This window comes from Mobula birostris, chromosome 3 (genome assembly GCF_030028105.1).
Source record: "Mobula birostris isolate sMobBir1 chromosome 3, sMobBir1.hap1, whole genome shotgun sequence".
NCBI classification, from domain to species: Eukaryota; Metazoa; Chordata; class Chondrichthyes; order Myliobatiformes; family Myliobatidae; genus Mobula; species Mobula birostris.
The window spans coordinates 58,369,884-58,396,734 of record NC_092372.1 but is presented as its reverse complement, the minus strand read 5'-3'; the positions used below and the strand labels follow the sequence as shown (position 1 = coordinate 58,396,734).

Sequence of the window (26,851 nt, the reverse complement as noted above, 5' to 3'; positions counted from 1 at the left end):
TTCCTTGCAAAAGGCTTCTAGTTCTGTGAGATTCTTGGGCCTTCTTGCATGCACTGCTCTTTTGAGGTCTATCCACAGATTCTTAGTGATGTTTAGGTCTGGGGACTGTGAGGGCCATGGCAAAACCTTCAGCTTGCACCTCTTGAGGTAGTCCATTGTGGATTTTGAGGTGTGTTTAGGATCATTATCCTGTTGTAGAAGCCATCCTCTTTTCATCTTCATTTTTTTTACAGTGTGATATTTGCTTCCAGAATTTGTTGGTATTTAATTGAATTCATTCTTCCTTCTACTAGTGAAATGTTCCCTGTGCCATTGGCTGCAACACAAGCCCAAAGCATGATCGATCCACCCCCGTGCTTTAACAGTTGGAGAGGTGTTCTTTTCATGAAATTCTGCACCCTTTTTTCTCCAAACATACCTTTGCTCACTGCAACCAAACAATTCTATTTTAACTTCATCAGTCCACAGGACTTGTTTCCAAAATGTATCAGGCTTGTTCAGATGTTTCTTTGCAAGCTTCTGATGCTGAATTTTGTGGTGAAGATGCAGGAAAGGTTTTCTTCTGATGACTCTTCCATGAAGGTCATATTTGTGCAGGTGTCACTGCACAGTAGAACAGTGCACCACCACTCCAGTCTGCTAAGTCTTCCTGAAGGTCTTTTGCAGTCAAACAGGGGTTTTGATTTGCCTTTCTAGCAATGCTGAGCAGTTCTCTCGGAAAGTTTTCTTGGTCTTCCAGACCTCAACTTGACCTCCACCATTCCTGTTAACTGCCATTTCTTAACTACATTATGAACTGAGGAAACAGCTACCTGAAAACGCTTTGCTATTTTCTTATAGCCTTCTCCTGCTTTGTGGGCATCATTCATTTTAATTTTCAGAGTGCTCGGTAGCTGCTTAGAGGAGTCCATGGCTGCTGATTGTTGGGACAGGTTTGAGGAGTCAGGGTATTTATAAAGCTTTGAAATTTGCATCACCTAGCCTTTCCTAACGATGACTCTGAACAAGCCATAGCCCTAACAAGACCTTGGTAAAAGTTATCTGAGAGCTCAAATCTCCTAGGGTACCCAAACTTCTGCATGGTGCTCCTTTCCTCCCCCCTTCTCACACTAAAATTGTACAAAACAAAAATAATACACTAATCTTGCTTAAAATGTTCAAAAGAATGTTTCATCTTTAACTTTATGACTTTTGGAGATCAGTTCATCTTCTACTCACTTTAACTATTCACAGTAACAGAAATTTTGACCGGGCCCGGGGTGCCTAAACTTCTGCATGCTACTGTATGCTGCTATATCTCTGGAAATGCTACTACTGTGCCAATGAACCTGTACCAATTCCAGTGCTGTCTACAGAGTGTGTACATTACTACGTGCTCCAGCATCATCACATATTCCAAAGGTGTACGTTAGTAGGTTAATTGGTCACATGGGTGTAATTGGACAGCACAGATTGGTCGAAGAAAGGCCTGTTCTCGTACTGTATCTCTAAACAAGTAAAGCAGCTCAACTTACCAAAAGCAATAGCCCAATTACCAGAAGTGCCAGTCTATGTTCTTCTTAAACAGTGGATCATGGAACTAGAGTCCATCATGGTTTTGTCTCACCTGACAATACATCAAACAACCAGTATCCCCAAAGCACCACCAAGATAACGAGAATGACATACATTTGTACATCTAAATCAAAGAGCTTCTAATCTAAGACATCAACAGAATTAATTTTCTTTGAAGATGTTGACTTCTCTACTGTGCTTTCTAAATATTTATTGTTTTTATTTAAAATTCCAAATAGAATTAAAAATGTTTCAACACCCCCCCCCAAATGTAACAAAAAATTATTCAATTTCAAATTCAAATATAGTGGACAAAATTATCACACACACATCTGGATATCATACAAGCAAAAAGGGTGGAACTAAATATTTTATGTAATTTATTACATAACATCTTGCAATTTTCCACCATGGATTTGCTACACCCACTAATGCTTAACATTGCAATGGTGGAATGCAAAATGATTTAGTCGGAAAATACAAATGAAAAAGTGACTTCACTTTCTTTTACCAATTGTCAATATTACAAATCAGATAAATATTGGAACAATGCATTAAAACAACAAAAAAAGGACTTTTAGAAAAGAAGTACATTTGTTCTAAAGGTACAAACTATTTAGACAATTGATCTTATGGGACAAAACGTTAACTTTAAAAAAAGCCTCACTGTTATGAGATATACTGAGCCTACTATCTACATTTTTCATACAAGTTTTTATACAAGATGAAAATAACAACACATTCATAATGTACAATGGTTGATAATTGATATTCTAAAATCAAAGATACGGGGATTGAAAGCTTCACCATATAAACGAAATACTTATAATTAGGAATAAAAGGCACATTTGATATCTAAAGGCCATCCAGTTGTACAAAGTAAACTACTTTTGTTTTCAACTATGTACACAGCCTTTGGCAATTTAATTAGCTAATGAATTGTTGAGCAGCCAGTTTAAGAGCCTATGGACAGTCAAAGGCTTAACTCAAATGAAGTCTTATATAGCTAAAATTTAAAAAAATCTTAAACAAGTCTCTTCACCCAACTTTACTATCTCTTTGATCTGGTGGCATTTACAAAACACTGTGCCCCTGTTACATATGAGACAAGAAGCAACATTGCAAAATTTAGCCATCTTAAAAAAAGAAACAAACCAATGAAGAAATTTTAAAATATGTTCATTTTCCAAGGGTATTCTAAACTCTTGCAGTCTGGTGTTTCTCCACAATAAGTTTATGTCAGAATTTCCAAAATATTGTAGTCAATATCTGAAGATGTATTTCTCTGATATCAAATGATTTCTAATAAATGCACTTCATAAGACGATCCTTGGAATGTCTACAGTCAAGTGATACAGTCTTCAACAGTTCCATAGAGGTGCAAAGAAAATGTAATAGAGGACATGGATTTGTGCAAGGAGAACTAAATTCTGGCACCTTCAAGAAGAATGACTGGATGGTGACATACTGACAAAAATAAACCTGAATAACAACAGGGGCATAATTAATGCAAATTCACCATTCAAGCTCCACAGGATATTTTCCTGTGAGACAAGCTGTACAATGACCTATTTGTCTCACTGATGTTTTGTCATTTTCAGTATCATATAGTATGGAATTTGTTTGCCTCTTAATTCCCTCTTGTACAGCAGATATCAATCCATCAACAGAAAGATAAATCACACTAGATGCACCTTCAAAACAAAAGGGATAACAACAAGTGGTTATTATTAAGTGAAGCTGCAAACTGTTAAGTCATTTTATGATGACTATATGGATAAAAGCAGCACTGCCCACAACATGAATCTTGTACAATATGAATAAAGATTGAATGAAAGAACTCATGCAAATGCATTATTAATAAGTAATAAAAGTCTCAAATCTAATGCAACACAAAGTACATCAGAAAAGTTATACATACTTAATTTGACAAGTAACAGAACGCCTTCATGTTCTTAGAGGATGCCTTCACATCTTAAATAAAAATTACTTAATAGTACAACTATATAATCCAAGCAACTTCACCACTCCAGTTCCACAGGGTTACACAAATTCATTTTCTCACCATATTTTGGTAATTTTCAGTATTATTTAGTATGAAATTTGTTCAATAAAAATTGTTTTCAGTAAAGTTTGTGCTAAAATACCTAACAATGTGCCAGACTGTCCAGTAATAGTGCTTTTAGAGGCTGGCAAAAATTGAGAAATTTATGGTTAAAATCCCTCTATTTCCCTTCAACTAATCTATGGACGATCTACTTAATAAATACAATATGCACATTTATTTACATAACAAAGTACATGGCTTTTATAATTGACAGCAGGAACGAACATCTCTGAAAAATAAAATAATACCAACAGAAACAAGAGGAAAAATCTGCAGATGCTGGTAATCCAAGCCACACACACAAAATGCTTGAGGAACTCAGCAGGTCAGGCAGCATCTATGGAAAAGAGTACAGTTGACGTTTTGGGCCAAGACCATCCATAGATGCTGCCTGGCCTGCTGAGTTCCTCCACCATCTTGTGTGTGTTGCATAATACCAACAGATGAAATTTATTTATCTTGTTTAGATACAGTGCGCCAACAGACCCTTCTGGCCAAACAAGCCTGCACAGCCCAATTACAGCCATGTGACCAATTAACCTACAAACCTATGTCTTTGGAATGTGGGCGGAAACATTAGCACCTGGTGGAAACCCAAGCAATCACAGGAACAACACACAAACTTGTTACAGACATCAGCAGAATTGTAGGAGTTACACCAACAGTTACGCTACTGTGCCGCCTCTGATTTTGTACCTACTTATGTAATTTCAGAAAATATGTAGGTCAGTAAGCCCCAGAAGCTGTTTCAGTGCTCCTAGTAATTCTCAAAGGGAGGCTCAAGTTAAAAAAAAAAGAAAATGCAGCTTGCATTACCATTATTTTCAGCAGACCAAAATGTACTCATCTTTGACTGTCAGCTCTTTAGATAAGCCAAAGGTCAAACATGAAGGCCACTTTGCTGCAGGACTCACCACTAAGTCTGGCAGCTACACAAATGTACTGAGTTGAAGAACCACATGCACTTTATATTTAGTCCCTTAACTTTATGCATTTATTAACTGGTGCTATTAGTGCAATCCCAATCATCTGAAGAGCACAGATTAATGGTTTGCTCAGTTTTCTTTCTTAATATTTTAATTTACCAGTCCTTTAGAACCATTTTTAAATTTTGATCAATGATATCTAGAGCAAACCATGCAAGTGGTGAACTCTCACTATGAGGATATTCTGGAGCCTCGTGATCTACCCCCTAGTTAATAACCCATTCTGCTTCACAACTGCAGCACCAGGGCCAATGGTCCTGTTGTGGCACAAAAGGGAAATGGAGCCAGGAGAATAGGCTATATAACAGAAGAACAAAATTGAGCCAATGGGCCCATCAAGTCTGCTGCACCATTCAGTCATGGCTGATGTTGTTTCCAATCCCATTCTCCTGTCTTTTCCTTGTAACCTTTAACCTTCTTACCAATCAAGAATCTTTCAGTCTCTGCTTAAATACACCAAATGACTTGGCCTCTATGACAATGAATTCCACAGACTTGCCACCCCCTGGCTGAAGAAATTCCTCCTTATCTCAGTTGTAATAGATCGTCCCTTTACAGTGAGGCCATATCCGCAGATTCTTGGGAACAGCGTCTCTACTACCACCTAATCCAGACCTTTTGATGTCATAGTGCAAGGGTCAAGCTGGATGAAGGACAATTTGGCTCAATGTATAGATACATGTGGATTCATGCTGATGATCATCTATGGTGAATTGTTGTGAATCTTCCTATGAACAATAATGAATATTAACACCATTTACCTTGAGATTTACCTCCAGTATGATAAGGTAATAGAAAGATTAAAAATGGGGAATTAATATAATAAAACAGCAATAAAGAAATGTCAGGATAAGGGAATGCAAAACAAAGACTGACAAAGTACGGAAGTAAAAGTAGCTACAATTCTACACCACATCCATCGTAAAATCTGTGAATCATTTCAAAAATCAGTAACTAAAAAATCACCCAACTCAAGAGTTAGGCACTAATTATAACTGCTTATAAAGTATTTAGAATGTGAATAATAAACTATTAATTACACAAAATAGTAGAGTTCTAGTTCAAACCATTACTAAATGTACCACACAAAACCTTTTACTGTTTCTGCTTGAATTTTCAGATTTTTTATAGTTTATACTTTATACTTTATTGTCGCCAAACAATTGATACTAGAACGTACAATCATCACAGCAATATTTGATTCTGTGCTTCCCGCTCCCTGGATTATAAATATTAAATTTATTAATAGTAAAAATTAGTAAATATTAAAATTTTAAATTATAAATCATAAATAGAAAATAGAAAAAATGGAAAGTAAGGCAGTGCAAAAAAACTGAGAGGCAGGTCCGGATATTTGGAGGGTACGGCCCAGATCCGGGTCAGGATCCGTTTTGTTACAAGAAAGAGAGTAAGTATACCTTCAGTGGCCAGTTTATTAGGTACATCCTGTACCTGATAAAGGAGTCGCTGAAGGGATGTTCGTGGCCTTCCACTGCCATAGCCCATCCACTTCAAAGTTAGGTGTGTTGTGCATTCAAAGATGCCTTTCTGCACACCACTGTTGTAACGTATGGTTATTTGAATCACCATCATCATCTTGTCAGCTTGAACCAGTGTTAACTCTGACCTCCCTCATTAACATGGTATTTTCACCCACAGAACTGTTGCTCACTGAATGTTTTTTGTTTTTCTGCACGATTCTCTGTAAACTCTAGACCACTGTGGATGAAAACCCCATAAGCAGTTTCTGAGATACTCAAGCTATCCCATCTGACACCAACGATCATTCTACAATCAAAGTAACTTAGATTACATTTCTTCTCATTCTGATGTTTGTTCTGAACAACTGAGCCTCTTGACAATGCTGCATATTTTTATGCATTTAGTTGCTGCTACATGATTGACTGATTAGATATTTGCATTAACGAGCAGATGAATAGGTGTACCCAATAAAGTGGCTACTGGGTGTACATAAAGACTTGATGCCCAGGCTAGAAATCCAGAATACAGCTGTCCAAAAATAAAATTACACAACTGTCTGAAAACAGAGTATGTTTGAAGATACAGTCCAATTCAATATTGTACTTACTGTACAACACCAGAACAATTTTGCAATTAGTTCTCTAAGGCACTAGTTATTAGCACTGCTGCTCCATAGCAATGTGAATGAACCCAAACCCCACTCAAATCATTCAACTCTGCTACTTCTGATTTTCTGTATTTTCTTTTCATTACTTGAACTAAAGAGACTACAGTCACCTAGATTGGGCATCTGACAGAGGTCTAAAAGGGCATAAAAAATGTCATATTGGGCCTAGCTATTCATTTCTATACATTAAAATACTGGACAGAACTATTGCTATTTCATTCATTTAATTATTGTTTTCAGTTTCCAGTTGACTTAATTATTATCATCACAATTCTTGAGCTCAATCAAAAAACCTTGAAAGCTCATTTGGATTCAGAGTTGCAAGTACGGAGGCTTTACAAGGTATTGGTCAGATTACACTTAGGGTATTGTGAGCAGTTTTTGTTTCCTTGAAAAGGATGTGCTAGCATTAGTGAGACCAGAAAAGATGCACGAGAATGATCCCAGGGTTAATATATAAGGAGCTTTTGATGGCTTTGGGCCCGTTCGGTGGCGGGGGAGGTCATATTGGAACCTATTGAATATCAAAAGGTCTAGGAAGAGTGGACATGGAGAGGATGCTTCCTATTGTGGCGTATATAGCACCAGAGGGCACAGCGTCAAAATAGAAGGGCGTTACTTTAGAAGAGAGACAAGGAGGAATTTCTTTAACTGGAGGGCAGTGAATCCATGGAATTCATTGCCACAACCAGCTGCGGAGGCCAAGTCATTGGGTATATTTAAAGTGGAGATTAATTAGTAAGGGTGTCAAAGGTTGCAGGGAAAAGGCAGGAGAATGGGTTGAGACGGGTAATAATCAGCCACGATGGAATGGCAAAGCAAACTCGCAATGATCCCTCGAAGGTGTGTGCATACACACATCTTTTACTAATAGCACACAAACTCTACCTCATTGGCATGATAGGCATATTTCACAATAGTACACAATCCCATTTTCTTTTCTGGTTTCTGTTACAGACAGTGCTGACAAAGTGGAGTTTGCGATGATTTGTCTACAGATTTTAGAGCTCGATGATTTATACTGTTTTTATTGAAAAAGTTATTCAGTGCAAGTATTGTCACTGGACAAAAAACTGAACATCATAAGATTTATTAGAAATTACAAATTAGAGGGAACATTCTAGGCTTGATGGGCCAAATGGCCTATTTCTGCCCCTATGTCTTATATCATATTACCAGCATTAAAAATTTCCTAAGATTTTTTTTAAGAAAATGAGCTTAAAATGAAGCATATTTTTCACTATAAAAAACTAAACTGGAATAATAAACATAGAATAATATTTTAATCATAAGAAATACATTCCAAACAATAAATATGTTTATTGCTGCCCAAAAAGTGGGTCTACATTGCCTGTTTCGCAATATAAAAACTAACTGAAGCAACATTTAAGGCAGGATTTATGAACATTTGGAGAGATATAATATGATTAGGAATAGTCAGCATGGCTTCGTCAAGGGCAGGTCCTGCCTTACAAGCCTGATTGAATTTTTTGAGGATGTGACTAAACACATTGATGAAGGAAGAGCAGTAGATGTAGTGTGTATGGATTTCAGCAAGGCATTTGATAATGTACCCCATGCAAGGCTTATTGAGAAAGTAAGGAGGCATGGGATCCAAGGGGACATGCTTTGTGGATCCAGAACTGGCTTGCCCACAGAAGGCAAAGAGTGGTTGTTGACAGGTCATATTCTGCATGGAGGTGGGTGACCAGTGGTATGCCTCAGGGAACTGTTCTGGGACCCTTCCTCTTCATGATTTTTATAAATGACCTGGATGAGGAAGTGGAGGGATGGGTTAGTGAGTTTGCTGATGACACAAAGGTTGGAGGTGTTGTGGATAGTGTGGAGGGCTGTCAGAGGTTACAGCGGGACATTGATAGGATGCAAAACTGGGCTGAGAAGTGGCAGATGGAATTCAACCCAGTTAAGTGTGAAGTGGTTCATTTTGGTAGGTCAAATATGATGGCAGAATGTAGCATTAATGGTAAGGCTCTTGGCAGTGTGGAGGATCAGAGGAGGTTCGAGTCCATAGGACACTCAAAAGCAGCTGTGCAGGTTGACTCTGGGGTTAAGAAGGCATACGGTGTATTGGCCTTCATCAATTGTGGAATTGAATTTAGGAGCCAAGAGGTAATGTTGCAGCTATAAAGGACCCTGGTCAGACTCCACTTGGAGTACTGTGCTCAGTTCTGGTCGCCTTACTAAAGGAAGGATGTGGAAACCATAGAAAGGGTGCAGAGGAGATTTACAAGGATGTTGCCTGGATTGGGGAGCATGCCTTATGAGAATAGGTTGAGTGAATTTGGCCTTTTCTCCTTGGAGCGATTGAGGATGAGAAGTGACCTGATAAAGGTGTATAAGATGATGAGAGGCACTGATGATGTGGATAGTCAGAGGCTTTTTCCAAGGGCTGAAATGGTTGCCACAAGAGGACACAGGTTTAAGGTGCTGGGGAGTCGGTACAGAGATGTCAGGGGTAAGTTTTTTTTACGCAGAGAGTGGTGAGTGTGTGGAATGGGCAACGGTGGTGGAGGCAGATACGATAGGGTTTTTAAAGAAACTTTTGGATACGTACATGGAGCTTAGAAAAATAGAGGGCTATGGGTAAGCCTAGTAATTTCTAAGGTAGGGACATGGTCGGCACAACTTTGTGGGCTGAAGGGTCTATATTGTGCTGTATGCTTTCTATGTTCCTATGATAACAGCAACCAAACTGGGATCACAAAAATGAACTTTAAAATGGAAATACACTCCAATCAAACAAACTAGACAAAAAGCATGAGACCTCAGCGAAAAAAGACAGATTTATAAAGAAAGAAAGAAGAACCGAAGGTTAGAGCAATTACTCTGAGGAAAAATTAGGACTCACAAAAGTGAAAAGAAAGTTCTTTATGGTAGGTTGGCCGTGGAAGAATGATCAGGTTTCAGCCAAGAAAGCGAAGGTTGAACTGGAGTTATGCTAGAGTAGTTGACCATGGAAGGTAGAGGAATAGCCGAGGAGGGATAAAAGTAATAAACTGGGCTTGCTTTATTTTTTTTAACAATCAGAAAACTGTTTTGAGTCACTCAATTTCAATGAGTAAATGCTTTCATTGATTTTTAATAAATTTTGAAAGTCAAGGACATATGGCATCTGTCAAGCTTCTTTCCATCTCAGAAGTTTTGATGCCCAGGGTTGGTTGTTCATGCCAGTATCTTGAGCAGGGCTCTGCCAGTGTGTAGTGCTTTGCCATTTGGAGTGGAGTGCCTACTGGCAATAAATTAACATTGACTGATCCAGAAATGCAAGTTAATACAAGAAAATGAACAGAACATAAGAAGGGTCATTTGGAGTACAAAATCCATAGTCAATCCAGCTGTCCCAACTCTCTACTCTTTCCCAACATCTTTGCAATCTACCTTTAATTAAATGGGTATTTAACTAAATTTTAGAACTCCTGAGTGTTTCCACAACCTTATAAGCAGCCAAGTTCAGATCACACCCTTTCTTTTTGTAAAGAATCTTTCCTGCATATCCTCATAACTCATGTCCATTATATTGAATTTGCTTTATCTGGTTCTTCTTCCATTCACTTATGGGAAAAATTTTTATTTGTTTACTCTTGCTAAGCTGGTTGTGATCTTGTACAATTTTTTAAATCCCCTCCCAACTTTCTTTGTACATGGGGTACAGCTCAAACTCCTCCAAACTAACATTATAGATTAAGTTCCAAGAAGCATTTAGATAAATCTCCACTGTATACTCTCCAGGGCCTTTACATTCTCCTGAAGTGCACTGGCAGGACTGGATTCAAAATACCTTTTATGCTTTCTAATATTAGCAGTAACACTGCTTACAGCAAATTGTTAATCAATAAATACGCAGAGCAATGCCCAGGCAAGTATTTTTTTTAAATCTTAGAGGCAATTGAGTTTGTATCTTTTGCACATTTATCAGGGATAAACCGTGAAATTATCAAAACTGTTAATGTTCTGGGAAGGACAACAGAGATATGAAATCCAAAACAAAAAATAGATTGTTGGAGAACCTGCTGGATCAAGCAGCATCTGTGGTGGCAAAAGGTATTAAGCTGTTTCAGATCTCACCCTGGATTAGGATTAAATTTGCTGATGAATGTTGTTTCATTGACAGTGGTCCAAATCTAGAACAAAATCAAGTGGAATTTCACTTCTGACCCAATAAACCCCTGTAAAATGGAAATTGCTGTATTATTAACTTACTGACATGCAATTACACTTTTCACGTCAAAAGAGATAGTTCAACAAACCTATATATCCTGCAAGGTCTTCAAATTCTGGTTTGTTGGCAATCAATTCTTCTTTTGTTGGAATGTTAATACCCATATAACAAGGGAATCTTATTGGAGGTGAAGCCACACGAATGTGTACCTTTGAAAGCAAATTTATACAATTTAGAAAAGCAAGGTATCTTAGTATCATTTAAAATATTCCATCATTTTGAAAGGTAAGCAAAGCTCAATAAAGCTCTATGTCAACATTGATATAACTGGTACTTTTTTTGAAGTTCAGTTATTTTAATTTAAATACATATTTAATGCTACGCATGTAGTATAATCATATTACATTTTTTTAAAATGTTCCAAAGCTTCTTTTACTAATACCTCTTTGGCACCAGCTTCCTTCAGGAGTTTAATAATTGGAGAAATTGTATTTCCACGCACAATTGAATCATCTATTAACACAATCCGTTTTCCAGCAAAATTATCACTCAGGGCTCCAAATTTTTGTGCTACTCCTAGTTGCCTCAGTCTTGTATTTGGCTGAATGAATGTTCTGCCCACATAACGATTTTTGCATAGTACTTCAACATATGGTAGTCCGGCCTGTAGAACAAAAGGAACAATATCAATATTCCCCCCAACCAAATTAATACTATCTCACCTTTATATTTATAAGATATATCTTTAAAATATTTGGGAATAAGTGGCTAGCAGGAGGAGAATTATACTTTCTTCAAGAATGTCATTCTCTTATTATTTTGGGGAAATCTTCAGTGTTTCGAGTCACTGAAACCTACTTGTATAGCATCTAAGACAATACAATATTATTTATAGTCAAAGCATAGCAACTGTAGTAGCTAACTTGATGTAGTAACAGGGTTACTGAGAATGCCAGAAGGCATTAAGTGTGCACTTGACAAGCTCAGATTCAAAAGTAAATCAGTAAACATGGATAAGTAATTTTTCAACTCTCAAATTAGCAAAAAATTTAAAAACATTAATAAATGTAAAAAAAAATCTGATTCTTCATCCCTACTTCCCATATGCAGCATTGTTGTCAAATAAAAATGAATTAAAGTTGTACAGTTAATTGCTATATGTTTACTTTTTATATTTTCACACACAAAACCTTTAGTGGCATTTTATTGACACTGTTCAGATAACACTCCGAATTTTGTGCAAATCCAAATTATCAGACTGATATTAAAGAAACAAAATGATAATTAAATATTCATCTGTTAGTTTTTAAAATTCTGCTAATCCTATTTAAATGCAATTCCTGGGATTTAAAATTAGCTGCATTGCACCTTATGGATTAATGGTCTGAATGCCAATCAACAGGGGATGATTCAATTTTGTCGGTGACATAGAACAGTGAAACATTCTGAACTATGGAGACAGTAATCGAGTTCAGAAGACTGGTAATATGGTAAAACGGAATAAATTCTGAGAAATATGCATTTTGGTTAAGAATAAAATGACCAGACAAACCAATTATATAGTTTTAAAAGGATGCAGGAACAGAGAGAACATGAAGTGTTTGCAACATAATACTCTGTACATGGTAGGATCATTTGAGATAATTTTAAAAAACATACCTAATCCATGGCTTCATTAATAAAAACAAAGCACAAAAGTAAATACCCAAGTCTTCAAAAATCCCATTTAGTTCCGCATTCATTTCTGTGCACTAGCATTTGAAAAGAGACTAAAATAATAAGACAAGACTGAAGCAGCTATGGGCATTCTCATCAAAACTGAGCAAGTAATTTTTTAAAAACTTAGCAGCCTAAAATCATGAACATTTTTGGTAAAGTTAAATGAGGAAATCGTCTCTTATTAATAGGTAGTTTGTAACTACAAGAAACAAATATAAGCCAGCTAACAAAAGAATCAGGAAGTGACATAAGAAAACTTGTTTTTAAACATTGTTACTTATTTGAAGTGATCTCATCAAAGCTACCTTGTTTGGTGAATGTAACTTCAATAGTAATTTTCTAAAAAAGGGTTTAATTGGATGGCTCCACTAAATAGCCAGCTATCAGAATAATCCTTCAAGTGGCCTGCTCCTAAGTTTTATAATTCTAACATGTTTAAGAGTCTGGAGTTTACATACCTCCTGTGCATAACCAAGTGCTGCTGGAGTTGCGGATTCTGGAACGGTGCTCACTAAATCTGCATCTACAGGTGCCTCAATAGCAAGTTGCCGCCCACATCGCTGCCTGACTGTATATACCATCTGCCCTTATTAATCAAAAAAAGAAATACAAATGAATATTGCACAGATATCGACTGAAAAGTATAAAAAACATGTAAAAACAAAGAAATTTGGATAATAATTCTTTTGCCTTTAAACAAATCAAATTATTTGTACACCACTCTACACACAAAGTACAAATTTTATTTAACATTGAGTGCATAAGCAAGGCATACTATTTATTATAAATTACTATAAATGGCACATTTGGATGGAGAGGTAATGCAAAGATTTTTACTCATATATATGAAGGATATAAGTAAAAGTCAATTCAATTCAACAAAAACAAAAATGTAGCAACACACATCAAAGTTGCTGGTGAACGCAGCAGGCCAGGCAGCATCTTTAGGAAGAGGTACAGTCGACATTTCGGGCCGAGACCCTTCGTCAAAATGTAGGTTTGTTTAGTAGGACCACTTGTACTGTAACTATAAACAGAACTGTCAAAGTAGCACCAGCCAAAATGTAATTACTACAGCAGACAAGTATAGTTTTTATTCATTTGAAGGGTAATTTGTAACAACACACAAACCACCTTTATTACAAGATTTTAAAAATACTTTCTAACTACAGCAATGCTGAATGAAGATTTAGTGAACCAGGTTACATTTTACAACTGTATTAATTGGAAATTTTTTTTTAAATGGCTGTCCAAAGAATTCAGATAAAATTCATTATTACCTTCAAATATGGAGTCAGGTCTGGCAAAATAGACATACTCAAAGATACAGAATGCAGGTGGATCTCCCCGAGCTCTTGGTACAACATCAAGTGTCTGGATTCCATCCCTAGAAATCTGTACTATTTCTCCTGGTAATATTTCACGAAAATACCTAGAAAAAATAGTAAGACGAATAATATTTATACGTTTTCAGTGAAGTTTGAAAAAAAATCATAAATGGCACTAGGTAGTAATGTCAAAATATAAACATTCATAGTAGATATAAACATATTCCTGAAAACCAGTCTCATTTATTGCTCCAATCTCTTTCTAAACACCTTCAAGCATGTAATCTCGCATTGCCCTTATTCATTCCGGAAACGAGACCCAAAGTCAATCACACAATGTTTTTTTTTTACACTAAATGACAACTTCCCGATACAGCTTCCCTTTCATCCTTACCATTTCAGATACATCATCAGTTGTCATTTGCAAATGTATCTGCAATTCATACAACACATTTATCCAGGTCATTGATAGAGAAGAGAAATGAGTTTAATAGAGATCCTAAGAGCTGTTCTGGAATTACTAATGGATAAATTCAATCTGGGTAATTACCACTCAACCAATGTGCACTTAATCTTCAGAGCAAGGTGTCATCGATGATGACATTAAGGGCCATTTACTCACTAGTACCTGCTCTTCAATGTGTATTTTGAGTTTTGTCAGGATCACGCTGCCTAAGACGTCATTATTAGCCTTACTTCTAGCATCAATTAAAATAATTTTAGAGGAAAGAAAAGGGCAACTCCCCCTCACATCAAGGAAGCATTTGATAGTATGGCATCAAGGAGCCTGGTAAAACTGATGTCATTGGACATCAGAGGAAAAACAATCCAATCGCTGAAGTCATAACACATATTAAGGAACATGGGTATGGAGATCAAGAAATCAAATCCTACAGATTCACGGTAGCTTCTCAGGGCAGTATCGTAGATCCAATTATCTTCAGCTGCTTCATCAATTAACTTCCTTTCCTTAGAAGCAGAGCTGTTTCCTAATGCAAACATTTTTATTCTCTCCCTGTTTTGATCTGAGGTTTCCATCTTTTTCAAGACCACTGTTATACAGGTACTTAAGAAAAACAAGTTAAGGTGTCTTAATGACTACTGCCAGTGGCTCTGAAATGAACCATAATGAAGAACCTTGAAAATGAACCTTGAGAGTGCTTTGTGTCATGGCACAGATTAGCTTCAGCCTCCCAAATGATCTTGATACACTGCAATTCACCTACCATAGAAGCAGGTAATTTTCGTGGCCCTATACTCATCTATGGGCTACCTGGATAGTAAAGGCACCTATGTTAGACTATTGTTTACTTTAGTACAACTCTCCCTTCAGTATTATAACTTCAACTCTACTTGCTACACCGGGGTGGCAAACTAATGGCGTGTCACATTCAGTATCACCACTCTATTCTTTAAACCCAGCCCATCAAAAAACTACACAAAATGATTATTTCTACTGTCAAATGAAGCAGCAAATGATTTTTTACAACCCAAGAGTACGGAGATGTTTTCACAGGAAACAACTCACGCTGCTATGGTGCCAGCTAGATGGTTGTGAGGACAAATCAGCAAACATAGTGCACAACTGCATGCAGTAAGCAAGACCTAGACCAGTTTCAGATATGAAGCGATAAATAGTAAATAACAATATGATAAGTGGTCATTAAAGTGATATGCAATGACCATCTTCAACAAAAGCTAGCTTGCATGCAGAAGATTTAAATAAAGCTAACAGAAAACTTAATACTCCATTATTGCTCTCCTCATCAAATAATTCAAGGGATATAAAATTTTAAGGCAATCGATAACCAAGATAGAAGAAGGCATTTTCTTTAGCTGCGAAGTCAGTAAATAGGAAGCACAAATGAAAAATAAAATAATTGTGGAAAGATTACCAAGTAGTTAAGAAGAAAATTTCTCCATTTTGGCAGATCTGGAAATAATTACCTACCAAGCTAAGACAAAGTAGAAACTCCAGGAAATGAGATATGTCTAGAAGCTGTCCAGGGCTGGCAGGGAGGTGCTACAATGAATCGCTTCATTCTGCATTGTAAATTTCTATGGTGAACTCTCACTTGCCCTAAATCTCCTGATATAGGTTATATTAAATTTTGTTTGATGCTTCTGTGAACTGTTTTGTTGTGTGTTATGACATTAAAGACATTGCATAAATGTATTCTGTTGTACAGAATAATGCACAGATCTTACAGTTTTACATAATTCAATAATCTGCACCAACGTGAGAGAGATTAATGGTTCTACTTTATCCCTACCAAGAACAGCATGATCAGAAAACGAAGAGTACAACTGCACTCATTTATTAGGTCCTTACCTTTTCTATGCCTAGTGACCAAAATTAAGCAATAGCAGATAATGTCAAGGTGATAAGGTTTATAAGACCTTGAGAGGCATAGATATAGAGTAGGCAGCCAGTATCTTCCAGAGGGGGCTGACTGTGGTACACCATGCTTTGTGAATAAGCCTGTTGGTGCCAGCTTCAGAGGCAGATTCATCCCTTGGAAACACCTGCCTCAGCAATCAACATCACTCAGCACATGTTCTGCCTTTATTCTATCAGCATGTGTAGCATTCATGTTATTAATGCTAGGAAAGCTACAAACCTAGTTAAATCAGGCCCAAATTAAAATACATAAAATAAATCCTTACCTAGCTCCAATAGATTGGAAACTACATGATTCAGAAGAAACCACCCATCCTTCAGGATGCATTTCAATGTCTGGTTTTCCTACAGTCAAAAGAAAAAGCATCCAAAAATTGCTAACCAATCTCAATTTCAAATGCAGACAGTTTTGACCCAAAATAACATTAAAAATTTTCACAGAATGTAATTTACTTGTCCAATGAAGAAATAAATTGTTTCCTGTCCAACTGACAACTGCTAACTCTTAAACTACTTCCCTATCACCAAATCAATTGCATAGTTTAATTCCTAAATCCAAAGCCCCCAGTGAGTCAAAACATTTTCCTACTTAGCACCCAGAACAAATTCTACCCTCAATTCCCTGCATTTCCTCATAGGCCAACCACTTATAGACTTAACCAAATCTTTTTTCCCCATCCTGTTATAACTTGAACCAAGCTTTAAATTCGCACGTGGACCTCAAACTTTATCAGGACAAAAAGTCAGCAACCTGAAATTTTTTTCTCTCTCTACACATACTGGCTGCCAAGTACTTCAGGTATTTTCAATTTACTGGGATTTATTGTACCACTAACTCACTATTATTTGTATCTGATCATTTCCATTTGAGTGGCAGAATGTTCCTAGATGCCTTATGTGACGAGAATACACATAGATTAAGATGTTAGCTGGCCTGTGCTGGCACCAGTGGGATCAGCAGTTGGTCTGCCACCTGTCTTCAGGAGAAAGAGAGATAAGGAAAACAATGGAGCAGCATTTGGAGATGTTAATGAAGGGATGGGAGAGTTTAACGGAAGGAGAACTGTCAAGATAGTCTCCCCCTTTGAACCCTGAACTGTTTGAAGTGATGGACAGGCGATACCCCAGCAGGGGGATAAAAAAGGACAGGTTCGCTAAGGCAAGACACACACGAGACCTCCCACAAGTTGGTGGGAAGTTTTGGAAGGCTGGTCGCGGGACCAAGCCATAGACGCACAGGGTGGAAAGGCACGATCAGCGGGAACCTGGTGTGTGTCCGCCCTTGCCTGGGTGCCAGGTTCACCGCAGAGAAAACAATCGTATCTGGAAATGGAGGGGTCACGGTTGGTGACCTCAGAAGACATCACAAAGGGCTCGCCCGAAAGCTGACTGCGAAGAATATCGAAGGTTTGTGTGGAAGCCGTTTGAATATTCATTCGTTATGCTCTCTCTCTCCCTCCCCCACACTGTCCATCTCCCACGGCAGTGGTTACTGCGAACTGAACTGAACTAAATTGAACTGAACTTTGCATCACTTTGAAACTGGTCATTTACCCCTAGACGACGACAGAGCTTGATTGATCCTGTTATCTTAATTCTGTGTACATGTGTGTTTATCATTGCTGAACTGTTGCATTTATTATCCTTTTGATTAGAGTACTGTGTTGCTTGTTTCTTTAATAAAACTTTCTTAGTTCTAGTAATCCAGACTCCAACTGACTGATCCATTTCTGCTGGTTTGGCAACCCAGTTACGGGGTTCGTAACACCTTACCAGTTCAGAATTGCAATATAGTACAATACTGTTCACTTCTACATACAGAATTTTATTTGTTAGTGTTATCTCTTGCAAGTCATTGCACTTGTGATTTCCTGACTACCCAGCAACCTCAACTATTATCTTGGCTTGGAACTGTTTGTTAGCCTTAGTAACCTCATCAGATCACTAAAATTAGAGCCCAAGATTTAAATAGGGGAAGAGAACAGAGCATGTGTTGACAATAACCAGAGTACAACTTTTAGAAAGCGAAAGCTTGTCTGAGTTTGAAAATCAAATACAATTTTTCAGAGGCTCTTCTGGACATTGAGCAGCCTAATAAAATACACCTTTTTAAAAAAGTAGTTGGGGCCATTACATAGGGCATTGTTCTATTCTGAACAGTTGTTACATAGAGAATGAATACTTTATTTCCTTTTACACCAGGTACACTAGGGTGATTTGGGCTGTCTTCTTCATTTGTTTTGTCTTCCTGTGCCAAGATTTCCACTACAGGTACCACATTCTCTCTCTGGGGTATATGACTAAACTCAACACATCATCTTTGTCATGTAATGAGCTACTCATCCGAGTTGGAAGCATTCATTGAACAAATAGTCTCATACTGACTGGCCAAGAATTTAATACCTTCTATATAATAGTCAGGGCATAATATGTACTGTTTTAGCATTTTGAATTTCCTCACAAATTAGTTAAGGCCACTGACATTTTATGAAGCAATAAAATTTCAAATTCCCTTCAACAATCAATGAAATATCACCCCATAATGAACAGGAAAGATAACAAATGAAGTACATTCTCACTTTTGTTTACATTCAGCATAGTGAATAGTGCCAATCTAATCCTAAAATTCCAAAGGTAATTCAAATTTAAAACATTTGGACCTCCCACCTCTCCATTGCCAGGCACCTACTGACCCTGATATCCACTATAGATAAAATTAGTACTCTGAGCAAAACTCTTCACTTTCATTATTCTAGCACTTTCCTGCAACTTGGGACAAGAAACAGAGTCTGAATTTTTTAAAAAATAGAATTTTGGCTCTTTTTCAATAAATGAAAATTAAAAAATGGATATTAGACAATCACAGCAAATTGGTTAGATACAGTTTAATTCGTAGATTTTTTTCTTACCTGAACTTCGCAGTTCAGAAACTGGTACAAGGCAGCCAATGCACAAGGGACGATTTCCATAAGGGTCACGGACAGCATAGATTACATCCTTATACATAAGCAGTATTGAGTAAGAGGTAGATGTTGCTGTCATCAAATTTCTAATCCTAGAAATGAAGTTCAACATTGGCCTTAAAACTGCTTTTCTCTCTTCTCCAGTTCTGATGAAATGAACTGGTTCGCTTTACACAGATGCTACCTAACCTGCCAAGAGTTTTCTGGATTTTCTGTTTTATTTCATATTTTCAGCATGTTTTTTTCTTCATTTTCATCAAAACTGGCCATATGGGCCTCCTAATTATAAGCTATTAATTTAGAGGGAAACCACAAAATTCTATTCATTAGATCACACAGCTAGTTTTCATGGACTATAAACTAATGCAGTGCATTCCAGTTAACTAGGCCATCGGTTTATCAGGACGACGTTGATTTGGGACAACTCAAAGAACAGAAACTAATCAAGAAAATAGTCTGGATTCTCTACATTTATTTGGGACACTATGCTGCTAAATTAGGACAGGAGACTGTTACCGAACATTTTCTAACTAGAGGCAGTCACATGCACTTGTGTGGCTGTTAGACACAACACTGTGCTTAGAGTGAACAGTTTTTAAATAGCATCAGTTGCATGTTTTTGTTCAAAAAGCTGTGATTTTAGTTGCTGATAGTTGGAGAGAGATAAGCAGTAAGACAATTCAGAACTGTTTTGTTCACTGCCGTTTCAGGCATTCAGGCTTGAAGATGTCAGAAAGCGCTGGGAGTGAAAATGAAATTTTACTTCTTTAACAAGTTAGGAATTACGAAGAATTTGAATTGCCTTGAATGTTATGTTTTAGAGGATGCAATCATTGAAAGCATTGATTGAAGGCAGTCCATTATCTGCACTAGTTGCCTGTGCTGACTTTATTTATTTACAGTCAATCATGTGAACACGACTATTATCCTCTATCGATAACTATTAGGAACCAATAGCTTTATACTACTGCAGCAGCATTGATAGTGTTCTGATGTGTTCTGCATAATTTATTACTCAGTTAAACGGTAGGTAGGTTATCTTTTTTTTAAAGAAAATACCTTTTTAACTATTTCCATGAAAATTCGGCTAACTGGACCAAAATGTACTGGTCCCAGTGTGTCCCAATTAACTAGAATTCACTGCACTTGAAACATTTTCCACAAATGTTACATTTGAAAAAAAAATCCCTCCCCTTAACATACATATTTCAACTCAATGTGAAAAAGTTGCTTTTGAAAAAAAATTCTATTAATCATTCTATTGTTTCAAATTTGAGAGGCAACTTACATTGGCATAACATCCAGTTAAATCGAGAGAAGTTCATCATTCCTGAAACATTAATTTTTTCTCTCTCTACTGATGTTTCTTGATCTAGTGAGCATTTTAAAAAAAAACTAGTATACATTAATTGATTTTTGTATTTCCTTTCTCAACAAATCTTAGCCAAAATCATGAAGAAGAAACTTTCTGTTATGTTTTTTTAACTTGGCTACCCAGAACACTATATTTGTTCTTTGGCAAGTAAGCTAAAATATATTTATGCATTCAGACATTAAATCTGATTCTATCTAACTCATGTACCTTCCAATCAGCACCTAGCATTGCTGAAGATACTAATTCACTGGATTTGCCATTGAACTATTTGTTGATGCTCCAAAGCAGAAAATGATGAAATCTAGATACTTCTATAAACCACAAGGATGAAAATAGAGTCCATAAGTATCTTTTAATGAGGGTATTCTGAATACCAATTTCACTGACAGGGCAAGTACTACTTTACATAGTGAACCCTGTACTCTTAAGTTGCTTTCTATAATAACCACAAAGTAAAAGAAATTTTGATATGTAGCTCATAACAAACCTTCTTTGTATTTCATGAATTCATGTAATTTGCATAATTCTGTAAACAGCCGCATGGTGTAACATTTCAGCTGTCAAGCTCCAGTATCTGGGCTGATGCCATGAGAATACACCATTCAGCATGCTAGCTGCGCAGCACTGCATTTGCTAGTGAATATGCAGTACTCCAGGTAAATCTGCAACTTAACTCCATGAAGGCACTTTAGTTCATGATTTTTCTTCTTGCTAAATGTTCAATAAATGACAATACCCTTTTCAACAAACATAGCAAATAAACTATTTTTAATGTAACTTTAATATTAATGACTATTCCAAAGTTCATACAAAATTCTTTTCCCACTCAGTAATTTCTATATTGTACACATAAAAGACATTAATATTTTATTTAATTTAATTGATTGATTTAGGGAAATTTGCAAAACAAATATTAATACATGATTATAAAAACATATTCATCTGCATAATCTTTAAAAGTCATATTACATGACTTTTTTCAAGTTGGCAATGGGAAAGTGTGAAAAAAAATTGATGCTTAGTTTGAAAAATGTCAAATACATCAACACACCAACACAAGCTCTGAATTGCTAACCACTCAATTATCTACTTTTTTACTACTCTTAGTACACTTCAATATTAGGTTAATCTGTTGTACATGCAGCCAAATCCCTCAATTTTCCAGTTGCTAAAATATTTACTGATTATGTTTAAAAAGATGATGGAAAACATATTTGTTAAATATACTGTTGGGTCCAACTGTTTAATTTTAATTGCATTTTCTTTGCAGTTAACAATCAATTATCTGATTGTATTTTAAGTAGCTTTATATGCATGTTTTATATCCCTCTAGCAGCTATACGAAATATAATTCAGAAGTATCTTTGTCCCTTTCATTAAGTGAATGTTTATTTTCTCATTGGTTAATTTTTACTGCAGTATTGACCATGCTGCAAAATGAAGCTAAAAGTCTGAGAAAAGTGATTTCCTGTACCTGGCCACCCAGTCTGGTGTATCAGCTTCTTCTTTTGGAGGTGTCAGAGCCAGAAGTTGTGTAATAAGTTCACTGTCAGAACTGGTTGATAAGCCAACCCCATGACGTAATACCTGCAATAGCAATTGAGAAGCAATTTATTTTACTCCAGTTGAAACATACAACAGGTATGAATTACAATTTCATTGTTCAACGTGAAGCTTTAAATTTGCAATTACTTACATTGGAAGAGCACACAAAAAAAATGTGCCACCATTCAACAAGATGTTATATTCCCTTCCACCTAATCCCCATCTCCTGTCATCCCCAATGCCCGAGTGTAAACAACTTTGCCTAGAAACAGTACTTTCTTTGTCCAGCAGCACATGGACATAAATACAACTTCCAGAAAGGAGTGCATTGCAACTACACCTGGGCTAATTTTCACCACCAAGGCTGTAATTTAACTGGCCTTCATGGCATCAGAGCTTACTGGCACTACTCAGCAAGGAACGAACATTGTCTCATAGAACCCCAGACATGAAAAAGTTGACAATCAAGAATAGCTAAGAGGTTAGTTATGTATCCTTTGGAGTTAGAAAAACAAGGATCAAGGGACGACTGCGCAAGTGCGTGGACGTCAGCAAGTCAGACCAGCGCGAAGAGTTTAAAAGGAGACAGCTTTATAGAGCGGGTCTCGGAAACAGCGGATGTTGAAGTAGAGGTAGACAGAGTAGGAGGGCTTTGGCAAAACAGGTCAAGGCAAGATAGGTTACCTGTGAAGAATAGAAATAGGAATCATGTCTGTGAGGCCAGTGTTCTGTACTGGGTGTCGGATGTGGGAAGTCCAGGAGACTCGCAACCTCCTGGAAAGCCACATCAGTGCCAGGTGCGTCGAGCTGCAGCTCCTTAGGGACTGGGTTAGGAAACCTCCAGAAGAAGTGACTGGGTGATAGACAGGAGCTATAGGCAAGTAGTCACACAGGGGCTTCGAGAGACAGTTAAGTGGGTAACAGTCAGGACAGAGAAAGGCAAGAGTCAGATACTAGAGAGTACCCCCTTAACGGTAAGTACTCCTGTTTGAATACTGTTGGGGGGAATGGCCTACCTGGGGGAAGCAACAGTGGCTGCGCATCTGGCACAGAGTCCGGCCCTGTGGCCCAGAAGGGTAGGGAAAGGAAGAAGGCAGCAGTAATAGGGGACTCTATAGTTAGGGGGTCAGACAGGTGATTCTGTGGACGCAGGAAAGAAACACAGATGGTAGTTTGCCTCCCAGGTGCCAGGGTCGGGGATGTTTCTGATCGTATCCATGATATCCTGAATCAGGAAGGTGAACAGCCAGAGGTCGTGGTACATATTGGTGCCAACGACATAGGTAGGAAAAGGGAGGAGGTCCTGAAAACAGACTACAGGGAGTTAGGAAGGAAGTTGAGAAGCATGACCTCAAAGGTAGTAATCTCGGGATTTCTGCCTGTGCCACATGACAGTAAGTACAGGAATAGAGTGAGGTGGAAGATAAATGCGTGGCTGAGGGATTGGAGCAGGGGGCAGGGATTCAGATTTCTAGATCATTGGAACCTCTTTTGGGGCAGGCATGACCGGTCCCAAAAGGATGGGTTGCACTTGAATCTGAGGGGGACCAATATTCTGGCAGGGAGGTTTGCTAAGGCTATTGGGGAGAGTTTAAATTGCTGGGGGGGGGGGGGGAGAGAACTGACCTGAAGAGATGGAGGAAGGAACTGTTGGCTCACAAATAGAGAAAGCTTGGAGACAGTGGGAGAGGGAGGATAAGCAAGTGATAGAGAAGGGATGCGCTCAGACCGATGGTTTGAGATGTGTCTATTTTAAGGAAAGAAGCATCATGAACAAAGCAGATGAGCTTAGAGCGCTGATCAGTACGTGAGTTATGATGTGGCCATTACAGAGACTTGGATGGCTCAGGGGCAGGAATGGTTACTTGAAGTGCCATACTTTAGATGTTTCAAAAAGGACAGGGAGGGAGGCGTGGCACTGTTGATCAGAAATACGGTCACGGCTGTAGAAAAGGAGGAAGTCATGGAGGGATTGTCTACTGAGTCTCTGTGAGTGGAAGTTAGAAACAGGAAGGGATCAATAACTCTATTAGTAACAGGGACATCGAGGAACGGATAGGGAGACAGATTCTGGAAAGGCGTAACAATAACAGGGTTGTTGTGATGGGAGATTTTAATTTCCCAAATATTAATTAGCATCTCCTAGAGCAAGGGCTTTAGACGGGGTGGAGTTTGTTATGAGCGTTCAGGAAGGTTTCCTGACACAATATGTAGATAAGCCTACAAAAAGAGATACTGTACTTGATCTGGAAATGGGAAATGCACCTGGTCAGGTGTCAGGTCTCTCAGTGGGAGAGCATTTTGGAGATAGTGATCACAATTCTATCTCTTTTACCACAGCATTGGAGAGGGACAGGAACAGAGAAGTTAGGAAAGCATTTAATTGGAGTAAGGGGAAATATGAAGCTATCAGGCAGAAACTTGGAAGCATAAATTGGGAACAGATGTTCTCAGGGAAATGTATGGCAGACGTAATCTCAATGGCTCTCCACATGGCTTTAGACCACCTGGACATCACAAACACCCACGTCAGGATGCTGTTCATCAATTATAGCTCAGCATTTATTACCATCATTCCCACAATCCTGACTGAGAAGTTGCAGAACCTGGGCTTCTGTACCTCCCTCTGCAATTGGATCCTCGACACCCTAACAGGAAGACCACAATCCGTGCGGTTTGGTGATAACATATCTTCCTCGCTGGCGATCAACACTGGCACACCTCACGGGTGTGTGCTCAGCCCACTGCTCTACTCTCTATATACACATGACTGTGTTGCTAGGCATAGCTCAAATACCATCTGTAAATTTGCTGACGATACAACCATTGTTGGTAGAATCTCAGGTGGTGATGAGAGGGTGTACAGCAGTGAGATATGCCAACTAGTGGAGTGGGGCCGCAGCAACAACCTGGCACTCAACGTAAGACAAAAGAGCTGATTGTGGACTTTAGCAAGGGTAAGATGAAGGAACACATACCAATCCTCACAGAGGGACCAGAAGTGGAGAGAGTGAGCAGTTTCAAGTTCCTGGGTGTCAAGATCTCCGAGGATCTAACCTGGTCCCAGCATATCCGTATAGTCATAAAGAAGGCAAGACAGTGGCCATACTTTAGTAGGAGTTTGAAGAGATTTGGCATGTCAACAAATACACTCAAAAACTTCTAGAGTTGTACAGTGGAGAGCATTCTGACAGGCTGTATCACTGTCTGGTATGGAAGGGTACTGCACAGGACCAAAAGAAGCTGCAGAAGGTTGTAAATCTAATCAGCTCCATCTTGGGTCCTAGCCTACAAAGTACCCAGGACATCTTCAGGGAGCAGTGTCTCAGAAAGGCAGCGTCCATTATTAAGGACCTCCAGCCCTCAGGGCATACCCTTTTCTCACTGCTACCATCAGGCAGGAGGTACGGAAGCTTGAAAGCACACACTCAGCGATTCAGGAACAGCTTCTTCCCCTCTGCCATCCAATTCCTAAATGGATATTGAATCTTTCCACATTACTTCACTTTTTAAAAAAAAATATACAGTATTTCTGTCTTTGTACATTTTTAAAAAATCTATTCAATATACGTATACTGAAATTGATTTACTTCTTTATTAATTATTATAATATTTTTTCTCTGCTAGATTATGTATTGCATTGAACTGCAACATTTGGATAATGTTCCTACCCCCTGAATATTATCACATCACATGCTGGTGATATTAAACTTAATTCCGATTCTGATACGTGGCAAATGTTCAGGGGATATTTGCGTGGCATTCTGCATAGGTACGTTCCAATGTGACAGGGAAACAATGGTAAGGTACAGAAAACGTATTGCACATAGGCTGTTGAAAATCTAGTCCAGAAGAAAAGCTTACAAAAGGTTCAAAAAACTAGATAATGAGAGAGATCTAGATTATAAGGCTAGCAGGAAGGAGCTTAAGAAATAGGAGAGCCAAAAAGGGCCATAAGAGGCCTTGGCGAGCAGGATTAAGGAAAACCCCAAGGCATTCTACGAATATGTGAAGAGCAAGAGGATAAGATGTGAGAGAATAGGACCAATCAAGTGTGATAGTGGAAAAGTGTGTATGGAACCGGAGGAGATAGTGAAGGTACTTAATGAATACTTTGCTTCAGTATTGACTATGGAAAAGGACTTGGTGATTGTAGGGATGACTTACAGCGGACTGAAAAGCTTGAGCATATAGATATTAAGAAAGAGGATGTGCTGGAGCTTTTGGAAAGCATTAAGTTGGATAAGTCACCGGGACCGGACAAGATATACCCCAGGCTACTGTGGGAGTCAAAGGAGGAGATTGCTGAGCCTTTGGCAATGATCTTCGCATCATCAATCAGACAAGAGAGATTCTGGAGGATTGGAGGGTTGCAGATGTTGTTCCCTTATTCAAGATAAGGAGTAGAGTTAACCCATGAAATTATAGACCAGTGCATCTTAGTTCAGTGGTTGGTAACTTGAAGGAAAAGATCCTGAGAGGCTGGATTTATGAATATTTGGAGAGGCATATGATGATTAGAAATAGTCAGCATAGCTTCATTA

General features: G+C 38.0%; 1 protein-coding gene across 1 annotated transcript in view; it reads right to left on the bottom strand.

The window, feature by feature from the left end:
- Positions 1-2,249: 2,249 nt before the first annotated feature.
- Positions 2,250-26,851, bottom strand: part of ppat (phosphoribosyl pyrophosphate amidotransferase) — a 41,344-nt gene continuing 16,742 nt past the window's right edge. The window contains exons 4-11 of the mRNA XM_072252675.1: positions 22,237-22,349; positions 19,334-19,479; positions 16,691-16,769; positions 13,976-14,127; positions 13,154-13,281; positions 11,419-11,640; positions 11,065-11,185; positions 2,250-3,248 (exon numbers count right to left, since the gene is read on the bottom strand). Of these exons, the coding sequence (XP_072108776.1) occupies positions 3,070-3,248; positions 11,065-11,185; positions 11,419-11,640; positions 13,154-13,281; positions 13,976-14,127; positions 16,691-16,769; positions 19,334-19,479; positions 22,237-22,349 (1,140 nt within the window). The 3' untranslated portion in view covers positions 2,250-3,069. The remainder of the gene's footprint in view (positions 3,249-11,064; positions 11,186-11,418; positions 11,641-13,153; positions 13,282-13,975; positions 14,128-16,690; positions 16,770-19,333; positions 19,480-22,236; positions 22,350-26,851) is intronic.